Source organism: Maylandia zebra, linkage group LG15 (genome assembly GCF_041146795.1).
Source record: "Maylandia zebra isolate NMK-2024a linkage group LG15, Mzebra_GT3a, whole genome shotgun sequence".
NCBI classification, from domain to species: Eukaryota; Metazoa; Chordata; class Actinopteri; order Cichliformes; family Cichlidae; genus Maylandia; species Maylandia zebra.
This window is the reverse complement of record NC_135181.1, coordinates 24,780,041-24,805,424: the sequence shown is the minus strand read 5'-3', so window position 1 is coordinate 24,805,424 and position 25,384 is coordinate 24,780,041. Positions and strand designations below refer to the sequence as shown.

At 42.5% G+C, this 25,384-nt stretch overlaps 1 protein-coding gene across 1 annotated transcript; it reads left to right on the top strand.

The window, feature by feature from the left end:
• The first annotated feature begins 263 nt into the window (after positions 1–263).
• On the top strand, positions 264–23,692 carry LOC101474883 (collagen alpha-1(XII) chain-like). Its single transcript, XM_076874181.1, has 16 exons — positions 264–534; positions 1,526–1,639; positions 2,791–2,940; positions 3,594–3,713; positions 5,662–5,826; positions 6,011–6,157; positions 7,422–7,688; positions 8,563–8,752; positions 14,917–14,987; positions 15,508–15,666; positions 15,939–16,058; positions 20,288–20,452; positions 20,637–20,783; positions 21,853–21,983; positions 23,101–23,230; positions 23,439–23,692. Exons 2-16 carry the CDS (start codon positions 1,561–1,563, stop codon positions 23,447–23,449), a joined length of 2,052 nt encoding a protein of 683 aa, XP_076730296.1. The 5' UTR covers positions 264–534; positions 1,526–1,560; the 3' UTR covers positions 23,450–23,692.
• Positions 23,693–25,384: the final 1,692 nt, after the last annotated feature.

Below are 25,384 nucleotides of genomic sequence, written 5' to 3'. Positions count from 1 at the left end.
ACTCATCCAGATATTAAAATAAAAAGCAGCTGCACAACAGTTTAAACCCAACCTTTTTAATAAGTGGTGAAACTCGTATTTATTCTGCCCTGAAGGGAAACTGACATTAAAAATTATCCTCTGCGTTTTTGATATTTTTTAATAATTCTTTCCCCAGTCCTGAACTCCACCATCACTTTGTTCCTGCCCACTTCTCAACCACTCGGCATTGTCCAGTAAGGCGCGGTTAGAACTTTGGAAACTGCACGGAAACACGTTAACGTTGGCTGAAAGCTCATCTCTGTAGACAAACATCTACAAAAACGGACAATGTCGTAAGAGCTCGCGGTGGGGCAGGCAGAACTGGGAGCAGCCGCCCCTCCGACCTCCTCGTTAAGTAACAGATTGTTTGGAGACTCTTCACACTTGGAAGAAGGCTGCAGTCTAGGACCGACCACCTCACTCCCACTTTTCTCTGGCCGGAGTCTAAAGCGAAGACTTTTTAAATTTTACGCTTGTTTAAGAAAAAGACATTTGTGTCCATCTCATCTGAAGGTCAGCTGTTTGGGTGCAATTTAAGGGGGATTGATTTACACGCCTTAATTTATCACCCGTTTAAAATCTGTGTGCTTTTTAAATTCTGCAATATTACTTTTTGTTGTTTTCGTTGTTGTTGTTTTTCATTCGGATTATATCTCTGATGTGCGTAATTGCGCACAGTGCCATGGCTTGATCCTCCATTACGCAAGACAGTGGGAAGACTGTGTCCTAATAGGAGTGAATATTGACAATACACAATACAATACAATTTCATTTATATAGCACGTTTACACTGAACAGTAAGCCGTTAAAACAAGGTAAAATAGATAAAACAGAGGAAACAAGCAAAAAGCATTAGTAAGTAGAGATGGGGAGAAATCATGATTATCCAGAGAAATGAGTAGCGATACGGCAGTTAATGAGCGTTGAGAATTAGCGAGGCTGAATAGGTAAGTTTTCAAGCGTGCTTTAAAGGACTGAATGGAGTCAGAGGCATGAATGGTAGCATGAAGATTATTCCAGAGGTTTGGTGCTACAAAAGTACGATCACCCCTAGTCTTCAGACAGAGCCTGGGCTGGGCCAGAAGTAACTGACCAGAAGATCGTAATAACGGCTGGGAGTATAGAGCGTATTTCTCATCATGCAGAAATATTAAAGGCATGACTTTACTCTGAGAGGAAATAATATGAGCCACAGAAAGGAGAGAAAAAGAAAATAACGCAGAGACAGAAGAAAGATTCTTTTCTTAAATATTTTGTAGATTTTGGTGAATTTTAGTCTTTTATATACAATAAAGCTTATCATGTGATCTTATTGCTGCTCGTGGAATAATCATGTGACATATTTCTCTCTTCAAAGCTGCGTTTTCTGGTTGTTTTAAGCATCATGTAGATTTAAATGAAGATGAAGGTGCATTAATGAGATCTGAGGGTTCATGTTCAGGGAGTAATAATAGTCTCATGAAGTCCAGAGGATGCCTGACTGCCTCCTTGGTTTCTCTCGCAGCTTTCTTCATACTGCTGAGACCAGCAGAGTTGAAGATGAAGAGCAGGCTCTCTCTGGCAGTGGTTGCTGCCCTCATGGCACTGCTGCTGTCCTCCTCTCAGGCCCAGGAGATAGGTAAAACCGCTCTTCCACCTCCCCTCTTCCTCCTCCTCTTCCTCCTCTTTGATCCAACACATTTGACTTCTTCCATCTCCCCTCTCCTCTTTCTGTCCTCTGCCTGCTGTGTGTAGCTGCACGTTTAGTCTAAATTAAAATAATGACTGAAGCGAACGTGTGCCTGTGAAGTGTTTTGCTTAAACTTCAGATTTTATCTCACGCGTATGATGATCCAATAATTCCATCAAAACTTAAACCTAGTTTTATTTTCACGATAGGAGCTTTTTATTTTGTATTTTTAAAAGACATTTAAACCATTAAATATAGCCTACTGTGTGAATGTGTGTGTGAATGGGTGGATGACTGATTGTGTAAAGCGCTTTGAAGTCCTTAGGGACTAGAAAAGCGCTATGCAAATACAGGCCATTTACCATTTTACTGAGAGCAGTAATGCAGCTTAAACTTGAATGTATAGTTAAATGTGGCTTTGTGCTTGTGATTAAGATTTACAGTCAGAATTTTTCCTATGAAAGGTTCTCATGTAATGCTTCCCATCAGAGCCAAAGGATGTGCTAATCCTTGACAGAAGTTCCTGTTGTAACTCGAAAAAGACAAAAAGTGACTGCCTTCCCAACTCTGAGATCCTTGGATCCACAGCAGGATCCAAAAATGGATCCTTGGATCCATTATTCAGTGTTTTCGACAGGTCCATGTGGTCAGGCAGAGCTGCTGTAAGGCATTTTTAACATGCTGCAGAAACATAATGCTAAAATGCTGCTCTTTAAAAACAGCTGAGGGGGTTTAGGACTGATCAACAGTCATTCAGTGTGGATTTGGAATATTTGTGAGGATTTTTGTTTTTTCCACTGTGAGACATCTGGTTTGTCATTATGCATTACAACCTACACTGAGACATGTGAAATTTAAATTTTAAACAGGGGCATAGGTTACACAGTGTGTTAGGTGTGTGGATTATTTGTGTTTTGTAATGTAAATCTGCTTTCTGAGTTTTTGTGATGTACTCCTCTCTCCTCTTGATGTATTTCCTCTGACTCTTTCTCACTTTTCCCTCACACAATAAGACTTTAAAGACATTGTGTCTGTTGTGTACCAGATGTCTGACCCCCCCCACTACTGCCCACCCCACCACCACCACTGTTTCTGTGCAGACACTCAGTGTAACACTACAGCGAAGGCCGACATCGTGCTGCTGCTTGATGGCTCCTGGAGCATTGGCCAAATCAATTTCCAAACCATCCGCAACTTCATCGCTCACATGGTCAGCGTGTTTAACATCGGCCCAGACAGTGTCCAGATTGGTAAAGCTTTCACTGCTGCTATCGTATACTGTATCGTATTATCATACATCGGGTCTTAGTTCTGCCCCTCAGTTCATCGTTTGAAAAAAAAAAAAAGAAGCTGTTGCAGCTCCTTCTCCCTTTAATTTTTTTCTGATCAGTTTATAAAGAACAAGTCATGTCAGTTTATTTATCTGACACGTTTAAAAACAGAAAATCGAGCAAGCAGCTGATATTAGAGATGCCATGATGGAATGATAACAACACTTTGGTTCAAAGTATCTGCTGATACTGAGTACTAATCAGTACTTTAAAAAACTTAAAGTAATAAGCTGGATTCTGTACTGTGAGAACAAAAGTGAGAAATTCATACATTAAACAACAATAATATAGTAACTGTTTTAGATGTGTGACAACATCAGGCTAAATTTAAACACTGGTGTCTGAAATCTACTGAATTGATGTTCTGATCAGTCTTTGAGTCACAGGGTGCTGCATGCTGCTGTTATTTTTGAGAACAAATCAATTTAAAGAAGTAAAATTACACACTAGATAAAAGAAATTGGTTGCATTTTTTGAAGTTGACTTAATTATTTAAAATGTCATATCTTGGTATATTTTTGGAAAAGTCAGAGTTGCTGTATCTTTGGTGTTTTTCTACATTGTTTCTGCAGGTCTGACTCAGTACAGCAATAAACCAAAGACTGAATGGAACCTTAACGCCCACCCCACCAAAGAATCCCTGCTGCGTGCTGTTGCCGCCCTGCCATATAGAGGAGGAAACACGCTGACAGGTAATTTTTAATTTAAAATTATTATTATTATTATTATTATTATTATTATTATTATTATTATTATTATTATTATTATTATTATTATTATTATTATTATTATCATTTTTACCAGCACTACCAGCACTCACAGGGTTCAGACTGATCTAGGGGCCAGCTTGGGAGCAAACTTTGATTCATTGTTATATCACAATTTATACAAGTATAGTTTCAAGGCACTTTATACAGTGAGGTTGAAGTATGTTACAGAGAGTTGGACGCTGTGGGAAAGAAAGATTCCCTTTTAACAAGAAGAACTGGGAGCAGAAACTGAGCTTAAAATTTGGCAGGAGGGCTGGAGTTGATATATTGAAGATGATGCGCTTCCATAGGAATCGATAGCTTCCATTCAAACACAAATTAATCAAGGAAAAGTTAAAGACACATTCAGTATCACCTGATCTAACAGTAAGGTTTCTGAAAAAGAAATGTTTGAAGCCTAATCCTAAAGTAGACAGTTTCCGTATCCTAAACACAAATGAGCAGCTGGTTCCATAGGAGAGGGGTCTGATAGCTGAAGGATCTCCTTTTAGAAACTCCAGGAACCACAAGCCTGCAGCCTAAGGGTAAAGTGCTTGGCTGGGATAGCAGGAGGCCTCTAAAAGGATGGATATGATAAATCCCCGAAGGCTGAAGATTTAGTCTCCTTTAAAGCTTTCCATCAGTAATGGGGGACATCTAAAAGCTGACGTGTACCGTGAACCTACACATACGGATCAGTATCTAAGGTTTGACTCTCATCATCCACTGGAGCACAAACTGGGTGTCATCAGGACGCTACAACACAGAGCGAACACCTTCCCCACTGACACAGCGGCCAGGGAGGCAGAAGAACAGCACATCAAGAAGGCCCTGAGTAAATGTGGTTATCCCAGCTGGACTTCTGTCAAAGCGGGAAAGGCACCTAAAGAAAGCTCCAGCTAATCCAGGAGAGAAGGACAACCACTGCCCAAGCAAAAACCTGTAGTGATCCCATATGTGTCAGGAGTATCGGAGCAGTTGAGACGCACTTTTTTCTAAACACCGGGTCTCTGTGGCTTTTAAACCCCAAAACACGCTGCGCCAAAAATTGGTCCACCCCAAGGATCGGGTCCCCCGACACAAACAGAGTAACATAGTGTACACTGTTAAGTGCCAGGAGGATTGCCAGGATTTATACATCGGGGAAACCAAACAACCTCTGGCGAAGCGGACGGCACAACACAGAAGAGCTACCTCGTCAGGCCAGGACTCTGCAGTATATTTACACCTACAGGCCAGTGGACACTCTTTCAAGGATGAGGATGTGCACATCCTGGACAGAGAGGAACGCTGGTTTGAGCGCGGAGTCAAGGAGGCCATTTACGTGAAAAGGGAAAGACCATCTCTGAATCAAGGAGGGGGCCCAAGGGTACATCTTTCGCCATCTTACAATGCTGTGATTGCAGCCATTCCCCAACTCTCTGTGAATGGTACTCATGGTCTTTGATCAGTGGGTTTTGGTCAGTGGTTGTTGATCAATTCTCATGGGAATTTGCATAATTAAGATTAAGGAACTGACCTCCCAGCCCATTGTTCCTTCAGTGGGCTGGTTTCAGTCATTATGCAAATGTACTGTTTATAAGATTGGAGAAACAGTCAGCTGAGACTGAAGAAGTCACTTGGATGAGTGACGAAACGTTTCTCCCACAAAAACACTAAGTCCAGATGAACAGATTCAACTTTTGGAGATTCTTTCAGTTTAGGTAAAAATACATTGACAAGGGCCATATTTATTCCTCTCATTTGTGGAGCAAAGTGTCAGAGAAGCATTCCTTGTTGTTTCCCTCAGATGGGTCAGGCTTGTTTCAGAAGGGCTAAACAACAGAAAAGCAGCATGCAGTGCTTTGGGATCTGCACACATAACTGAAACTTCTTCCTCACTGTGGTACAGGAATGGCTCTAAACTATATCCTCAAGAACAGCTTCAAACCCAAAGTAGGGTTGCGTCCAGACTCCCACAAAATCGGCGTCCTGATCACTGATGGAAAGTCACAGGATGAAGTCATCTTAGCTTCACAGAACCTGAGAGACAGCGGCATTGAGCTCTATGCTATCGGTGAGTGAGCTTCACTGGTTTGAAGAAAAGGAAATGAAAACACATTTGAACTTTTGGATGATTGCTACCTGCATGCAGCAATCAGGAAAAGTACCTGACTTTACTAGAATGGGCTGAAAATGATCAACCAGCAGCCACTTTAGTCATCTTCCTTCATCAAACTCATGGTTTATTTTTCTCACAGGTGTAAAAAATGCTGATGAGAATGAGCTGAGGTCCATCGCCTCTGACCCAGATGACATTCACATCTACAACGTCAAAGACTTCCAGTTCCTGGTGGACATCGTTGACGAACTCTCTGTCAACCTGTGTAACAGTGTTAAGGGCTCAGGTAGGGAAGGAGCCATTTCAGCATTGTCAGAACAATTTTAAAGATGGGCCAGTAATCCAAAAGGCTGCTCAGAGAATCTAGTCTGCATCTGATCTGGACAAGACTTCTGAGACATTTTACATTTTCTTAAATCAAATAGTGATTTATTAATATTGCTGTCTCAGAGATGTCAGTCATTGGTTTGTGGACCCTTCAACTTTACCTCTATGCTTGTCATGGGAGTTAGAAGTGACCACATTTGGATAAGAGAAAGAAGTTGTCAGCTAATGTAAATAAGATGCAACCATAAAATGTACATGCTCAGAACACTGAGTAAATAATCAGTGAGTAATCAGATCATCTTAATTATTTAATGTTATCAAGGTGCATCCATGGACCTAAACATAAACTAAGTTTTGCTATGAACAACAAACTCACCAAAACTGAAGTACAGACTTCTGGGACAGTCTGTTATTGTAATTAGCTGCACAGCAGATAATTTCATTAAAATGCTCCAAGAAGCACCAACAGCACAAGCTGTTCTAGAGGTCTACTTTAGTGATTTGAATTAGCATAGGTGAAGCCAAGTGGAGACAGCTAGTAACTACGACCGCTTGTGTCTGCACCATCCCGTTAGCCATAATGGCCACATCCTTAACTTTAAGCCTTAACAAAATCCAAAGGGGTGACTTATCCAAACAGTTGTTATCGACTTATCCCAAAGTTTTATTGTACATGTACAATGACAATAAAAGGTTTTTCTGTTGTGTTCACCACCTGTACAGATTTTATCAGAACAAGTTTAAAGAAGGATCCAAATTTTGTATCCTCCTTTTTTCAAAGCACTATTGTAGTGATTCATTAATATTGTTGGCTCATAGATGTCAGTGGTTGGCTTTTGAACACTGAATACTTGCTACCCACTAATTTATGGGATCCTTTTTGAAGCCTCAATTTTAACACTATTGCATCACCATCTGAGTTGTTATGAACTAGAGTAGACTTAGTAGAAGGGCTGCTAGTTCAGTTAATGCCACAATAAGCCACATTATTTGTGATGTGACTCGTTTTTGGAGCCAGCCCCAAGTGGGCATCGGGGGAACTGCAGATTTGAGCATTTTTCAGCCCTGCAGGTTTCTACTTTAAAACAAACCCTGGATAAGTCAAATATACTTTGTTTAGGTTTCCCCAGGAACAATTTAAAGGGGAACTGGTACAACTAGTTTCTCTTTAACGATACTGAATTATGTTGTTGCAGTATTAAAAGTGCATTCTATGTTTTCAGGCTCTGCAGATGGGAAAAGACTGAGAGTGTCAGACGAGACAGAGAAAACCATGAGAGTCACGTGGACGCCGGCGCTGGGCAAGCTGCTCAACTACCGGCTGAAGTACGTTCCCCACAACGGAGGCAAAGAAGTGGTCCAGAAAATCCCTGCAAAGGCCACTTGTACCATCATGAAGAATCTGAAGCCTGCGACCACATACAATATCACCGTTCTGCCCATCTACAAGCGCAGCGAAGGAAAAGCAAAGCAAGGAGTAGGAACGACACGTATGTTGGTCCATAGTTCAACCCTCTGAGAGACAGCACACTGCAGAAACATGTCCATCTTAGCCAAGACGTTTATACCTGTGCTCAGTCTAAAAATATGATCGCTGCTGGAACTGAACGATTAAAAAAATCTGCTGTTGGGTGGTCCCTTATTAAAAATGTAGAAGCCCTGCTTATCCATAGTTAGTAAAGTTCAAGTCTACTGAGATCAGATGTTCTCAGTAGATGCTGGATGCAATGGGCACATAGTCACTCATTCAAAGTCAATTTTTGTAAGCTTCTAATTTTAAAGGAGATCTTACATGATGAGGAAAAGTAAATCTGAGGCCCACACTAACGATGTGTGAGGATGTGTAGCCTCCAGGGTTTAATCCTCAGTACTTAAGATTGAAGAATTGTATGTATTTTCCAGGCAGTGGATAAACCTGGTATATTTGATGATTTATTCACACTTTCTCAGAGAAACCTCACACCAAGTCACGGTGCCTTGGAAAAACATATGTTTCTTTGTTCCAAGTTGCAGATTTTTTTCCCGTTTTACCACCAAAAATTTCATGGACTGACTTCAAGTTTAAACTACTTGTTAAGAGGAGTATTTTTCACACCACAGGTGCTGCAGCGCCTCCTCACGAGAACACTAAAATCACAGATAAACACGTGCTCAATAACACGCTAGCATTACTAACACACAGCATGACACTGGGCTTCCTAACGGTCGACACTGGGTTCAAGGAATTGTATTATGGACTAATGAGAAACTGGCTTGAATGTGGCGTGGCTGATCCTTAAAAACCTTCGCCAAGAGTTGGAGTTGTGTCGAGTTTAGTTCTAGGTTAGTTTGTCCTGAATTTCCTGCTGATTTCTTCTATTTCAGTGTCACCGTACAAGAGTCCTTGGAACCTTCTGACCTCAGAGCCCACCAGGACCAGTTTCAGAGTGTCCTGGGATCCAGCACCTGGGGATGTCAGTGGCTATAAAGTCACCTTTCACTCAAGGAATAATATTGACCTTAAGGAGCTCTTTATCGGCCCCGACGTTAACACAATTGTTGTAGAGAAACTCAGGTAAGCTTTCAGAGTTATTTCATGCCATACGTAGAGGATTTCATTTAAAAGGAAACAACAAATATGCGACAGTGAAGAAGACAATCAACAGGAAAAGGCTTAGATGGACACTATGGTAGCAGAACTCATTAAGTGCGCCTATGCCAAAAGGCACACTTATTATTATTTCTATAACTTGTGAACAGGATTTCTCATGGTTTGCTGTGTGGCAGGCATGATGACCCAAATGCAGAACTCATAAACAGAGGAGTAAATTCAAAATAGCGGCTTTAATGCTGGGAAACTTCACATCCAAATACAAAGCAAAGGAAGAAACTAGAAACAAGTAACAAACTAAAACACTTAAACATAGCTGGGACTAATTAGATATGATAAGATATGATAAGACAAGGGGAAGCAAAAATAGATACAAGGACATGAAACAAGGGACCATCGAAGTAAAACAAGCAAGAAAATAAACAGAGTCCAAGGCACAAAACTAGGCACAAGAGTCCAAATAACAAGGAAGGTGGCAGTGTTGTGGGTGAATCAAATCTGGAGGCCGACAGCGTGGAAAACGGTGGCAGCGCAGGCAAAGAAGATCCGGAGGCCAACTGATGGTGGAGTGGCTACCACAGGCAGTTGATTGGTGGTTGAGTGGTTGATGGAGTTGATGGTTTGACACATTCTCAAGAGTCACCAGCAGAGATGGGAACCGAGCCCCCAATGGGAACAGACAGCAGGTGCGGCTCACCTGAGCCCCCACCGGGAACAGACGCAGAGCCAGCAGGTGCGGAGACCTCTGGTTGAACAGCTTAGCAGGTGGCTGAGTTGATGACTGACCAGGTGGCTGAGCAGATTCCTGAGCTAGTGACTGAGCTAGAGATAGAAGCAGTGGTTTAGTGGTGGTTGAGCCAGTTCTCCTGAGCTCCCAGAAAATGAGAGAAACGTCTGGACAAGCTCACCTGAGCCTCCAGTGGAGACATTAACAGGTGAAGGCCCTTGCCGGGTGCTAGCCACTCCACCCGAGGAGTAGGTATGGGTTCGGAGGTTGGCTGTGTCCTGGCAGGCCTCACCTCAGGGACCGGCACAGGTGCCGGGAGAGGGGACACCGGTCACTCCCACCCAAGGAATAGGTACAGGTGCAGCAGTGAACTGGTTCTTGGCCGCCCTCACCCTGGGGACTGGAACAGACAGTGGCAACAGCTGGGCAGCTGCCGTCCCCACCTGAGAAGCTGGTACAAGTGCAGGGACTAGCAGAGCCTCAGCTGGCCTGGAAAATAGAGCAGGGACCAACCAGGGCCTAGCCCCCCTCACCTGGGAAACTGACTCCGGTGTAGGTGAAGGCTGGACCAGGAACAGGAACAGAGTGAGGCAGGGGAGCAGGCTCGGATGCAGCGAAAATAGGTTTTAGACCTTTTCCACCACGATGAACAGTTTTGAATGTCGAGAAGAGCAAAAGAAAAATAGTCATTTTCATTAACCACTGGCAGTTGCTCAGTGAATTAAGAGTGTCGGCGGCGTAAGCACCGCTTTGTCCGGGGGACAGAATTGAGCTGTGCCTCCAGTGCGCAGGAGGATTCCCAACTGAAGTGGACGAGGTTTGGATGCTCGCGGAGCAGCAGGTGGAGTTCTATGGAAATTCTGCACACCTACGAGAGCCAGATGTAGGACTCATAAATTCAAAAGAGTTTATTAGTCCTACACTTTGAGTAAACTCAAAACGGCAGCTTTAATGCTGTAAAACCTCACATCCAAATACAAAGCAAAAGAAGAAACTAGAAACAAGAAACTCAAACTAAACCACTAGAAAATAAACCAGGAACTCAAAACTAGGAGTCGACTTGGCACATTGAGGGAAGAAACACACAGCATAGTGAGGGTGCAACACAGAAAAAAACAAGGAAAATGCATGGCTTAAATGCACAAGGGCGCAACGAGGGAATGGGAAACAGGAGGGAAACACAGCTGAGACTAATTAGACATGGGAAACGAAACTAGATACACTGACATGAAACAAGGAACCGACAAAGTAAAACAGGAAGTTTAACACAGAGACAGTGAAACAGAGAGACATGACTGACCGGGGAGACATGACTGAGGGAACAAGGAACATGGAGACAAGACATGAATCATGGAACACAGGGAGGTCATAAACTAAAAGCTAAAAAACACAACAAACTTAACATTTAAACAGAAAACCATCAAGATAACTCAAAACCATGAATAGCAATAATCAAGGAATACAAATAACACTGGATCACAGAAGGCCTTCCCTTAAAAAGACATTTGGATGGGAGCACATGTTGTTCTAAAACTTGTAAATACCTTTCAGCGTTGATGGTGCCTTTCCAGATGTGCAAGGTGCGAATTCTAAGGGCATTAAACCCTCCTCATCCTGTCAGAAATGCACATTTTTTAACTGAGTGCTGTTAACATGCGCTCCCTTTCCTCTTTAGTCTGGGGAATATGGTGTCCATGTTTTTTTTTTTTTTTTTTTTAAATCACTTCTGATTCATCTGATCACATAACAGTTTCCCTCTTTGTGTCATGGTTATTGGTCCTTTCGACCCAGCATTTTGAGTTTCTTATGTTTTTATACCATTTTATGGTTTATTATTTAAGGTTCATATAGGTAATCCCAAGTTTATTCTATATTAGCTTTTGTGCATTTTGGCTCCTCTCGTGTCTTTGCCCTCTGTGGCCCCTGCTGTGTATACAGTGGGGCAAAAAAGTATTTAGTCAGCCACCGATTGTGCAAGTTCCCCCACTTAAAATGATGACAGAGGTCAGTAATTTGCACCAGAGGTACACTTCAACTGTGAGAGACAGAATGTGAAAAAAAAATCCATGAATTCACATGGTAGGATTTGTAAAGAATTTATTCGTAAATTAGGGTGGAAAATAAGTATTTGGTCACCTCAAACAAGGAGAATCTCTGGCTCTCACAGACCTGTAACGTCTTCTGTAAGAAGCTTTTCTGTCCCCCACTCGTTACCTGTATGAATGGCACCTGTTTGAACTCATCATCTGTATAAAAGACACCTGTCCACAGCCTCAAACAGTCAGACTCCAAACTCCGCCATGGCCAAGACCAAAGAGCTTTCGAAGGACACCAGGAAAAGTATTGTAGACCTGCACCAGACTGGGAAGAGTGAATCTACAATAGGCAAGCAGCTTGGTGTGAAAAAATCAACTGTGGGAGCAATCATCAGAAAATGGAAGACATACAAGACCACTGATAATCTCCCTCGATCTGGGGCTCCACGCAAGATCTCATCCCGTGGGGTCAAAATGATCATGAGAACGGTGAGCAAAGATCCCAGAACCACATGGGGGGACCTGGTGAATGACCTGCAGAGAGCTGGGACCAAAGTAACAAAGGTCACCATCAGTAACACACTACAACGGCAGGGAATCAAATCCCGCAGTGCCAGACGTGTTCCGCTGCTGAAGCCAGTGCATGTCCAGGCCCGTCTGAAGTTTGCCAGAGAGCACATGGATGATACAGCAGAGGATTGGGAGAATGTCATGTGGTCAGATGAAACCAAAGTAGAACTTTTTGGTATAAACTCAACTCGTCGTGTTTGGAGGAAGAAGAATACTGAGTTGCATCCCAAGAACACCATACCTACTGTGAAGCATGGGGGTGGAAACATCATGCTATGGGGCTGTTTTTCTGCCAAGGGGACAGGACGACTGATCCGTGTTAAGGACAGAATGAATGGGGCCATGTATCGTGAGATTTTGAGCCAAAACCTCCTTCCATCAGTGAGAACTTTGAAGATGAAACGAGGCTGGGTCTTCCAACATGACAATGATCCAAAACACACCGCCTGGGCAACAAAGGAGTGGCTCCATAAGAAGCATTTGAAAGTCCTGGAGTGGCCTAGCCAGTCTCCAGACCTCAACCCCATAGAAAATCTGTGGCGGGAGTTGAAAGTCCGTGTTGCTCGGCGACAGCCCCAAAACATCACTGCTCTCGAGAAGATCTGCATGGAGGAATGGGCCAAAATACCAGCTACTGTGTGTGCAAACCTGGTAAAGACCTATAGTAAACGTTTGACCTCTGTTATTGCCAACAAAGGTTATGTTACAAAGTATTGAGTTGTATTTTTGTTATTGACCAAATACTTATTTTCCACCCTGATTTACGAATAAATTCTTTACAAATCCTACCATGTGGATTCATGGATTTTTTTTTTTCACATTCTGTCTCTCACAGTTGAAGTGTACCTCTGGTGCAAATTACTGACCTCTGTCATCATTTTAAGTGGGGGAACTTGCACAATCGGTGGCTGACTAAATACTTTTTTGCCCCACTGTATGTGTTTGTGCCTTGTTTCCCTCTTCTGTGCATGTTTTCCTCCTTGTGTTCCATTGTATGTTACCCTTCATGTCTCCTCTTTCCTGTTTCCTGTTCCCTTGCTCCCTCTTGTCTGCCTTTCCTCCACTCCTCTGTCAAACTCACGTGTCAGTCTTGTGTTCCTCCGTTTCCTGTTTTACTGTGACGGTCTCGTGGTTCTGTGTTTGGTGTGTCTAGATGTGCTTCCACTGTGGTGTCATGTTAATTTGTGTCAGCTGTGTTCTCCGTGTGTTCCCACTTCCCTCGTTATCCTCCTGTGTATTTATGTCAGCGTCTCCCACAGTTCTGTGTCGTGATCTCCCTTATGTGTCTGTGAAGGTTCTCAGTCATCCAGGTCATCGTAGTCAAAGGAGCTTGCAAAGAAAAGCGTCTGGACTTCTTTAAGTTGCTTGAAGACGTTTCACCTCTTCAAGCAATTCGCATGATAAGGTGGGGCCAGGTTTCACAATGAACACACCCGAAACTCTGGCTGATTGGGACCCACGCCCAGTTTCACACCTTGGCTCAGGCGATTAGAGGATCATCAGGGGGTCCTTTTGTCCCTCTGTGGGGGGTCACTCCCACTAGGTTTATATCTGGGACTCTCCACCATTTGACCTTAGAACTGAAGAAGCTTCTCGGATGAGAGGTGAAACGTCTTCAAGCAACTTAAAGAAGTCCAGACGCTTTTCTTTGCAAGCTCCTTTGACGATCTCCCTTATGGTTGTGTGTTTCTCCACGTGCTTCCCTGTGTGTTTTATTCATATAAATAAAGCTGTGGTTTATTTTTTTAGTTTACTTTCACCTCTCTGAGTCTGTGCTAGGGTCCTTTCCTGCCTGCTGCATAGCCAAATTATGACACTTTGTCTTAGTCCATTTTAAAAGAGCTTCGGCCCAGAGAAGACAGCAGCATTTCTGTTAACTTATAAATCTTTCTTTGTATGGTAGAGATGAATGGATGAAAAGAGGAAGTCCACAGACAAGTTTCATGGAGGACATTCAGAGGGTTGATGTGAGAGAAGATGTAAGGGATAGTGTGAGATGGAGGCAGATGATCTGCTGTGGTAAAAAAACAAAAAAATTAATGTGGTTAAAGATAAGGGTTAGATAGTGACTCTAACAACTTGCTATGAAAATACAGGTTATGGGTTCCTACAGGAAGGCTATAGCAAACTGGATACAGTACATGAAAGTAGACTACTAACCTTTTTTACAGTGTTCTTCCATATTACTTTATGATTGCACAAAGACTGATAGAAATGTACATTTTTACACTAAAATCATTCATTTTGATGTGCGGAAGTTGTGTTTCTGTGCTTAGACTTTGTGTATATGTGTTAAACACATAAACAGTGCTAATGTTTAGGTAGCAACTTAGCTAGCTGAATACAGGATACAAGGTTGATGCATAGTAATAAAAACCGTAAAGCTTTTCCAAAAATAAACTTTTGTAGTCTACATTGGTACAATGATTGCCGATTGTATTCTGATTACAGCAGGCATGCTGTAAAACAACAGGTAAAACCTCCCAAATCTGTGTTTTAGCACTTTAAGCTAATGTAACGTTTTATAGTGTATCTACTAAACTTACAATTTTCTTTTGTCTGAGTAACACTGAACACAAACACATTGTTTTCAGAGAAAACTCCTTCAAAGGGAATCTCTTAAGGGGTAAAGTTACATCTCAGTTTGGAGTTAAAAAAGTAAATATTGGTAAATGGTTTACCACTTAGGTTAGTTTTATAGATTTTATAATCCAACTTGTTGTTATTTTGTGTGTGGGTTTTTTTGTTGTTGGTTTTTTTTAAATGCAAAAATATAATAGAGCTTTTTTTTTTAGTTTAAAGTGTGCAGGAGATGAAAAGCCGACCCTCACGGATGAACCCAAATCTCCTCCTCTAGATCCTTCTGGTAAAAGCCGCCAAAAAACTTCTCACCGCACTCGTTAGCAGGCCTGCAGAGCAGACGCTCTCTGATCTCTGACATTGAAGTCAGAGATCAGATTAGTGCCAAGACTTTGATTTATATGTTCTCACGCGGAATTGAAGTCGCTGTCGCTTTGGGACTGAAACTTGGCACAGATGATTACGATTGGATGAAATTATATAGAGATGCTTGCCTCACATTACACTCACACAGGGATAGCACTATCCTTACTATCTCAGTGTGAGTGTAATGTGGAGCAGAGTTATATTTGATCAAGTGTTGACATGAACATATATAAACTGCACAACTGACCCCCTCATATGCTACAGCACTGAGCTTTAATGGCATCACTATAAGCATATGTCTTCATTAGCTCCTTTTAGAGCTACATTAGATTACTCCTGAGCTCTGGATCTATTGACCAAATGTGTCTTTAGTCATGCAAAAGTAGAAATTTCCTATTGATAAGGTGTCTCACTAACCTCCTCTTCTCCCAACACCACAGTCTCTGCAGACACTCAGTGTAAGACCACAGCAAAGGCTGACATCATGCTGCTAGTCGACGGCTCATGGAGCATTGGGCGCAAAAACTTTAAAACCATCCGTAACTTCATCGCTCGCCTGGTCAGCGTGTTTGACATTGGCCCTGACAGAGTCCAGATCGGTAAAGCTTTCACTGTTGTTACTATAACAACAAGACTCACATGGAGGGATGTTTTCCTCCAGACAGCTGTCTCTCAGTATTTGCCTAACCTGAACCTCTTGTAATCTCAAGATATTCTGCTCATATCTGCCCATTTTTATTTTTTAAATTTACTAGAGTAGCTTTGCATGAGTCACAATTAAATCTACCCTAATCTAACCCTAAGCTCTGTCTGAAATAAGCTATTTAACACCAAATCAGAATTGCTTTATCTAGTGTTGTATTTTCTGCAGGTCTGGCTCAGTACAGCGGTGACCCAAAGACTGAATGGCACCTGAACACCCACCACACCAAAGAATCCCTGCTGAATGCTGTTGCCAACTTGCCATATAAAGGAGGAAACACCATGACAGGTTTTTTTTTTTTTATTACTTTGGCCTTGCTATCACTGACATGGGTGCCAGTGTGGGAGACAAATTTAATTCATTTGTATATACTGTGCTTTCAAAGCACTTTACATAGGGCCAAACCCTTGGTGTGAGACTCAGCCACAGTGGAGAACGATAAGCTCACTTTTAAAAGGAAGAAACTTCAGACAGGTATGAGAAAGACAATGGACAAACTACCGGAGAGAGTAGACACAAAGTTAATGAGATGCAGCAGGGCAGAAAATTCATGGAGATTGAAAGAGAGGCGAGACACACTAAGCATACAAGGTAATAATTCAACAAGACTTTTATGTTATTACTCAGTTTTATCGGTTGAAGGTGAATGGGTTGCGTGAAGATATAAGCAGGATGATGAGGAAGAAGTGAACCAAGGAGAGACACAGAAGTAGTACAAGTTAAAAGCGACAATACACTGGGAGCAGAAGCTGAGATGAAGCTGAGCATTGAACAGCTAGAAGGAAAATCTGATATATTGCAAGATGATGATCTTCCATGGGAATCCATACCTACAACTCAAATACACCCACATAGATTAATAAAGGTCCCTCTATGAATTGCTACCTTGTTGTGATGGAGGGGTTTTAATATAATTCATTTTTATTCTATATTAATCACATTTCTTTTTGCATGAGGAAACAGACTGGAGAAAAAAGGGAAAATATATGCACTTAACATGTTTATCAAACATCTTGAACATTCACGTCAACAAAAAACTCTGTAAACATTTATCCACTCTCTCTCTGTTACTCTTGCACTTCAAGTCCTTGAAACGAGGAACCAAAGCTATGTAAAGCGCATGTTCTCGCATTAATATAGGACGTATATTAATAGGTCTGCAATCTACTTGGCAATTGTGTCAGTTAATATTTTTGAGGTAGACTTACTGTGTCCCCGATGCTCTGTGAGTGGTTTGTCGCAGGCTGGATGACGCGTTAGCCAAAGTCCTAGCTGCATCCCCGACTAACGTATGCTTTGCGTCAATGTAATATTTTATGATGGAAGCGCTTTGGTGAAAGAAAATGCACAATGTGCATGATACTTTATGTCGGTCAACTTTTCCTTCTTATTTTTTTTCATACTCAAATTTCCCATTGAGAGGGCCAATGTGCGTTTATCATCTTCCATATTGAGTTGATTGGTTCAGCAGTCACTACCAGATCAACAGCCCATTTGCGCGTGTGTGAAGGTGCTTGGACAAACTGCCCGAAATGCATTGACAGAAACATTTCAGGGATTTTGAGTTATTCTGCACTCCAGATGCGTTAATATGCGTTAGAAATTTTAATCGTGTTGACCGTGATGGCGGATTAATTTGCTTTAATGCGTTAATTTTTACAGCACTAATATATATAAATAAGTAAACTATATACACAGTGTATGAGTCACAGAAACATTATATTGGTGCGTAGAAAGGCAGTAATACAATATAATATATAAGTAAGGATTGAAGGGCTATGGTCATTTAGCATGGGGATAGTAATTGCACATCTGCCAGACCAAAATATTGCACATATTGCACAGGGGCCAAAATATTGCACATATTGCACAGGGGCCAAAATATTGCACAGAAAAAGGGAAGACCAAAATACTGCATATGGAATGGTAGCAACATAGTCAATAGCAGCGACAGAGTGATTGTGTGGGAGAAGTTTGTTCACACTCTTAATTTGCATTGAGAGTTGTGATAGCTGACAGGAAGACGCTCTTTTTTTAGTCTATTGTTTTTGCACCTGATGGATCTGAACCTTTTTCCAGAGGGCAGGATGTTGATGAGGTGGTGGTTTTATAATCACATTGGCTTTGGAGAGACATCTCAAGCTGGCAATGGAGTCCAGGGGGGAGAGTGGACAGCCGATCACATTCTCTGCAGTTCTGATGACTCTCTGGAGTCTCTTCTTATTGGCTGTTGTGCAACCAGCATACCACATGGAGATGGCATGCATCAACACACTTTTGATTGTGGCTCGATAGGAGGACACTAGTAGGTCAGTCTGCAGCCTCTTCCATCTCAGAACCCTCAAGAAATGGAGGCACTGCTGGGCTTTCTTCACTAGGGCTGATGTGTTTGTGGTCCAAGATAGGTCCTTGGAGATGTGGGTACAGAGGAACTTAAAGAAGGGCAGCCTTTCCACATAGTCACCCTTTATGGATAGGGGAGGGGGATCAGTTTTTGTCTTAGGAAGTCCATGACCACTTACTTGGTTTTCCTGGTGTTTAGGGTAAGGTTATTGTAGTTGCACCATTCTGTCAGATGCTGGACCTCATCTCTGTAGGCGGTGTCGTCATTGTTGGTGTTCCTGAAGGCTCTGAATGTTGTAGCACTGTCTTGGTTGACATGTCTCTACAATGATGCATGGCAGATCAGGGCAGTAGTTCCCATCTTTAAGAAGGGGGACCGGAGGGTGTGTTCCAACTATAGGGGGATCACACTCCTCACCCTCCCTGGAAAAGTCTGTGCCAGGGTGCTGGAAAGGACAGTCCATCCCTTAGTCGAACCTCGGATACAGGAGTAACAATGCAGTTTTTGTCCTGGACATGGAACACTGGACCAGCTCTTTACCTTCTCGAGGATACTTGAGGGTGCATGGGAGTTTGCCCAACCATTCTACACGTGTTTTGTGGACTTGGAGAAGGCATTCAACCATGACACTTGGAGTGTCGTGTGGGAGGTGCTTTGGGACTATGGGGTGTCTGGCTCATTGCTACGGGCCATTCAGTCCTTATACAACCATTGCAAGAGCTCCAGGCTTCCCTTGGTCACCGGACATGTTCGTAATCTTTATGGACAGAATTTTAGACGTAGCCAAGTGGCAGAAGACTTTCACTTGGTGATGGCCTTTAGCTCGCACTGGAACAGTTCGCAGCTGAGTGTGAAGTGGTGGGAATCAGCATCTCCCAATCTGAGGCCATGGTCTTCAGCCGGAACAGGGTAGAGTGCAAACTCCGGGTCAGGGCGAGCTCCTGAACAAAGTGGAGTATTTTAAGTATCTCGGGGTCTTGTTCATGAGTGACGGGAAAATGGAGTGGACAATCAATAGACGGATTGGTGCTGTGGCTGCAGTGATGCGGATGCTGCTCCGGTCCATTGTGGGGAAGAAAGAAGTTGAGTGATTTACCGGTCGATCTACATCTCTACCCTCACCTCACGAGTTTGGGTAGTGACCAAAAGATCAAGGTCGTGGATGCAAGGAGCGGAAATTAGCTTTCTCCGAAGGGTGGCTGGCTTGTCCCTTGCTCCCTTGCTGTATGAATAGGAGCTACTGCTCCTATACATCAAAAGGAGTCAGTTGAGGTGGTTGGGGCCTCTGACAAAGATGCCTCCTGGGTGAGGTGTTCTGGGCATGTTCCACCGGGAGGCTGCCCCTTTACTGCCCAGGGCAGAATCAGGACATGCTGGAGAGATAAAATCTCTTGGCTGGCCTGGGAATGTCATGGTGTTCCCCCGGGCAAGCTGGAGGATGTGGCCAGGGAGAGAGAGGTCTGGGCTTCTCTGGTTAGGCTGCTTCCTGTGTGCCCTGGCCCCAGATAAGTAGAAGAAGATGGATGGATGGAGATTAATAAAGGGTTTAACTTTAAAGCGATCATAATGCACAAGTAAAAAGGCTGCAGCCTGACAGCTCATCAGTTTGTTACCTGTTGAAGTTCAGCATCTCCCTGCTAAGTTGGGGTCAGCATTCACGCAGCTTTCACTCTGGGTTCTTGGCTAGCTTAGTGTTAGCATGTTGTCTGGCTGGCTTAGCATTAACATGCTGTCCGTGCAGATACTTGCAACAAGCCAAAGTTGTGTTAGCAGCTTGATCCAGCTGTTTCTTTCCTAGAAGCAGTCTCCACTTTGCCATCAAACTCTTGTCCCATTGTTCAATAAAAATAAGAGTAATGTCCATATCAACACTCTTAGACTGTGCCACTGTTTTCGTCCTCTGGCACGTGAACTGAAATCAGCTGATTGTGGAGCATGTGTAAGAGAAACCGCTAAGTGGGATCAATAGGGAAGCGGACTAACAATTCTGGGGAATTCAATTACAAGAAGCAGTTCTCGATTCCTATCCCTGATAATGGACACATTCAGCATCACCTGATCTAGCTGTAAGCTTTCTGATGGGTCAGGTTTGTTTCAGAAGGGTTAAAAAACAGAGAAGCAGTGCTTTGTTATCTGCACACATAAATGAAACTTCTTCCTCACTGTGGTTTAGGAATGGCTCTGAACCATATTCTCCAGTACAACTTCAAACCCAACGTGGGGTTGCGTCCAGACTCCCACAAAATCAGCATCCTGATCACTGATGGAAAGTCACAGGATGAAGTCATCGTAATTTCACAGAACCTGAGAGACAGCGGCATCGAGCTCTATGCTATCGGTGAGTGAGCTTCACTGGTTTGAAGAAAAGGAAATGAAAACACATTTCAACTTTTGGATGATTGCTACCTGCATGCAGCAATCAGGAAAAGTACCTGACTTTACTAGAATGGGCTGAAAATGATCAACCAGCAGCCACTTTAGTCATCTTCCTTCATCAAACTCATGGTTTATTTTTCTCACAGGTGTAAAAAACGCTGATGAGTATGAGCTGAGGTCCATCGCCTCTGACCCAGATGACATTCACATGTACAACGTCTACGACTTCCAGTTCCTGGTGGACATCACTGACGAACTCTCTGTCAACCTGTGTAACAGTGTTAAGGGCTCAGGTAGGGAAGGAGCCATTTCAGCATTGTCAGAACAATCTTAAAGATGGGCCAGTATTTCAAAAGGCTGCTCAGAGAATCTAGTCTGCATCTGATCTGGACAAGACTTCTGAGACATTTTACATTTTCTTAAATCAAATAGTGATTTATTAATATTGCTGTCTCAGAGATGTCAGTCATTGGTTTGTGGACCCTTCAACTTTACCTCTATGCTTGTCATGGGAGTTAGAAGTGACCACATTTGGATAAGAGAGAGAAGTTATCAGCTAATGCAAATAAGATGCAACCATAAACTGTACATGCTCACAACATAGGCAGAGATACCTGCTAATGAGCGCTAACTAACAGATAAAACATGTGAATAAGCAGGTCATCTTATTTATTTACGTTTATAGAGGTGCATCCATGGACCTAAACATAAACTAAGTTTTGCTATGAACAACAAACTCACCAAAACTGAAGTACAGACTTCTGGGACAGTCTGTTATTGTAATTAGCTGCACGGCAGATAATTTCATTAAAATGCTCCAAGAAGCACCAAACAGCGCAAGCTGTTCTAGAGGTCTACTTTAGTGATTTGAATTAGCATAGGTGAAGCCAAGTGGAGACAGCTAGTAACTACGACCGCTGTGTCTGCACCATCCCGTTAGCCATAATGGCCACATCCTTAACTTTAAGCCTTAACAAAATCCAAATGGGTGACTTATCCAAACAGTTGTTCCAGGATTTAAAACAAATGAAGCAGAAAGTTTACAGCAGTGTGATTTAAATGTAAGATTTTAAAGTTTAAAACTGCAATTTTCACAAGTAAATAGCTGATCAAAGCTTTTTATACAAATCAATATTTAAATACTGCTCTGTCATTTTTAGACATTTTAGTCATCACTGGTGGTGAAGGTCACATGGAAGTGTAACCAAAACCCAGTTTTTAAGTGAAGCAGATGGTCAGGAGTCTCGCTGTCAGAAGAGTGAGAATAGCGAGGGCAGGTTTATGGCGGCAGAGTGGTAGTGGGTTTAAAAAGGAAAATACTGAACATGCTGTCCTTTCGTTCCTTTTTATGTCATACTCTAGAGGCACCCACCAATCTGGTGACCTCAGAGGTGACACAGAGCTCCTTTCGTGCCACCTGGACTCCACCCAATGGCACCGTGGAGAAATACGATGTCACTTACATGATGACAGCTGGGGAACGCATTGAGAAGGTGAGATTAAACTCTCCCCCTCATGTTAGTTTGAAACAAGAGTATGAAAGTTTCTGATTTCAACTGTCACAATAAATTTAATTCATATTGATGACAAAGCTGTTATTTAATTTATCTTTAACAATCAAAATATGAAAATGTACCCCAGAGGATATACAGCATTAACCCATGCGCTAACCCGTGTGCAAAATCAGTTATTTTGGTAGATTGTTCTAACGCTGCACCAGGAGAATCGTTAAACTTAACCCGTTAATCGAGTTCTACTAAAAATAATGTTTAAATGTCTCAACACCTGTCATGGTGCTACAGAATTAAGCAGTGAAACAAATGACTTCAAACTTCCAACTCTTTGTGGCAGCCCTCCTGTCTGGGGTGAAAAAAGTACAAAGTGTGATGTTTCTGTTTGGTACTGACTGACTTGATCTCTGTGTCAGGAATATTTCTTAATAATTCATTAACAATCGCTGGACAAGGACAATTAAAAATAGATGGTGGCACTGTTTGTTGGCCTAATGATGTCATCAAATCAATATTAATGAACAAAAAACAATAAAAGAGGCTGGGATGGACTTAGCAGTAACTGTGGACCTTACACGGTAGAGGGAGGATGAAAAGAAATAGTGTGCCAGCTTCACACCTTAAGTGCTGTACAGAAAGAGGAAGTGTGGAAGAGACTCACACTGCTACTGGCTCATCCTTCTGTAGCCAAGTCCAGTAGCTAGAAAGGATCAATCAGCCTAAGGCAATGTTTAACAGTGACATAATCCGTTATCCAAGTGACGTAAATTTCATCATCAGAGCATTAACATGTTGCAAGACTCCAACCAAACATGTGTAAAACAACCTGAATGTTTAAGAGGGCAGACTGCTCGTCCATAGCATGTGCACTTCTCTGTCCACAAATAAGCACACTGTCACCAGCTCATGAACGCAGCACAATAGATTTAGGCTCAGCAAACTATAATCATCTAATGATTAAAAGGTGAGAGCTGTAGTCCTCTCGACATCCCAAAGGTGAGTCCAGCTGTTGGTTTGAAGTATTCTTCATTAACTCGAAGAATACTTCATTAACTCGTTCACTGGTCACAGAATAAGAACCAATCCTTTATTGTTTCAGCTGCAAGTCAATGGATCGGTGAGCACGGTAGTGCTAGAAAATCTAAACCCTCTGACTGAGTACGTCATCAGTGTTTACGCTGTGGTTGGCAAGCAGAGCAGCGAGCCTCTCAGGGGCACCGAGACCACCCGTGAGTGTTTCCTCTTCTGCTTCTCTGCTGCTGGGTGTATGGACATGTTACAGTCTGTAATGTTGGTTATACAGAAAACTTAATACAAAATTAAAGAACAAAAAATAATGCATCATTTTATTTAGTACATGGAAACTATGTTTGGTGTTCAGATTAACGCGCACAAAAAAGTACATTTTAATCTTCATCTTTGAACTCTTCCTTTCAGGAGATGGATAGGTGCCATTTGAGCTGGTGGAGGCGTCATTCAGAAGGAAGTTTAACTCCTCTGCTTCAGCCGTATGGTCCCAGTTCCCCCAAACCAGTCAGCCACTTAAAAATACTCCATCTGTGTTGGACTACGTGTTTCATGTTGTGGCATTTCAAAACACATTTATAAATGTGACCACATTACAACTCTTGTACTCTCTCTCTGTTGACCTGAGGATCAATAAAAACAACATGGCTCTCATGATCAACAAACCAGTTTGTGGCTCTTTGTGTGTAGAATGGCTGACTGTTGGTGGATAAAGGTAAATAAATGGTAAATGGACATAGCGCTGTGCTACTCTCCTGGGGCACTCAGAGCCTCATTCGCCCATTCATACAAACACCTTCTTCTGTGCTTTCAAGTGCTTTCTATCTAATATTCACACACAGTCATACTCCAATGGATGCATCAGAGAGCAACTTGGGGTTAGTATGTCGCCCAGGTATATTTGGCATGCAGACTGGAGCAGCCAGGGATCAAACTGCCAACCTCTAATCCCACTCTACCTCCTGAGCTACAGCCACCACATGAGTGAAATGTAGGACTCCAACAAAAATGTTTCACATTTTACCACTCAAGGTTCAAGGTTCTTTATTATTTGTCACATGCATAGTTATACAAGTATAACACACAGTGAAATGTAGCCTGACACGCTCCTCGACATGTGCAAAAATTGGGGGGGGGGGGGGGGGGGTGTAGAGGAAGAACATTATATATATATATATATATATATATATATATACACACACATATAGTATATACACTGGGTGAATGTGCAGTAGTAGCAGCAAGCAGGTGAATTCTGTACATTAATATGGATAGATATCTGACTATTTTACAGGATAGACAATATAAACATATTTAAAATTAAAGGAATTGAAATGTACATTGTTCCTTGGTTTAGTGTCTGGAAGAGTCCTGTCTCAGTCAATTATAGATGATGTGAGAGGGCGGGTGTGTGTGTTTAGGGCACGGATGGCTTGGGGATAGAAGCTCCTCTTGAGTCTCTCTGTCCTTGCCCGGAAGATGCGGAACCTTCTACCAGATTGCAGAAGTTGGAACAGTTTGTTGCCTGGATGGGACGGGTCCTTCAGTATCTGCGCTGCTCTAGTCCGGCATCTCCTGGTGTAGGCCACTCAAGGCCAGATTTACTAGATGGGGTAAAACAGTGCGTGAGGACAATCCCTATTGCTATTCTTTAACCATAAACCCAGTCAGTTCATTTCAATATGATGAAAATAATCTAATACAGTGGGGCAAAAAAGTATTTAGTCAGCCACCGATTGTGCAAGTTCACCCACTCCTAAAATGATGACAGAGGTCAGTAATTTGCACCAGAGGTACACTTCAACTGTGAGAGACAGGATGTGAAAAAAAAAAATCCATGAATCCACATGGTAGGATTTGTAAAGAATTTATTCGTAAATCAGGGTGGAAAATAAGTATTTGGTCAATAACAAAAATACAACTCAATACTTTGTAACATAACCTTTGTTGGCAATAACAGAGGTCAAACGTTTACTATAGGTCTTTACCAGGTTTGCACACACAGTAGCTGGTATTTTGGCCCATTCCTCCATGCAGATCTTCTCGAGAGCAGTGATGTTTTGGGGCTGTCGCCGAGCAACACGGACTTTCAACTCCCGCCACAGATTTTCTATGGGGTTGAGGTCTGGAGACTGGCTAGGCCACTCCAGGACTTTCAAATGCTTCTTACGGAGCCACTCCTTTGTTGCCCGGGCGGTGTGTTGTGGATCATTGTCATGTTGGAAGACCCAGCCTCGTTTCATCTTCAAAGTTCTCACTGATGGAAGGAGGTTTTGGCTCAAAATCTCACGATACATGGCCCCATTCATTCTGTCCTTAACACGGATCAGTCGTCCTGTCACCTTGACAGAAAAACA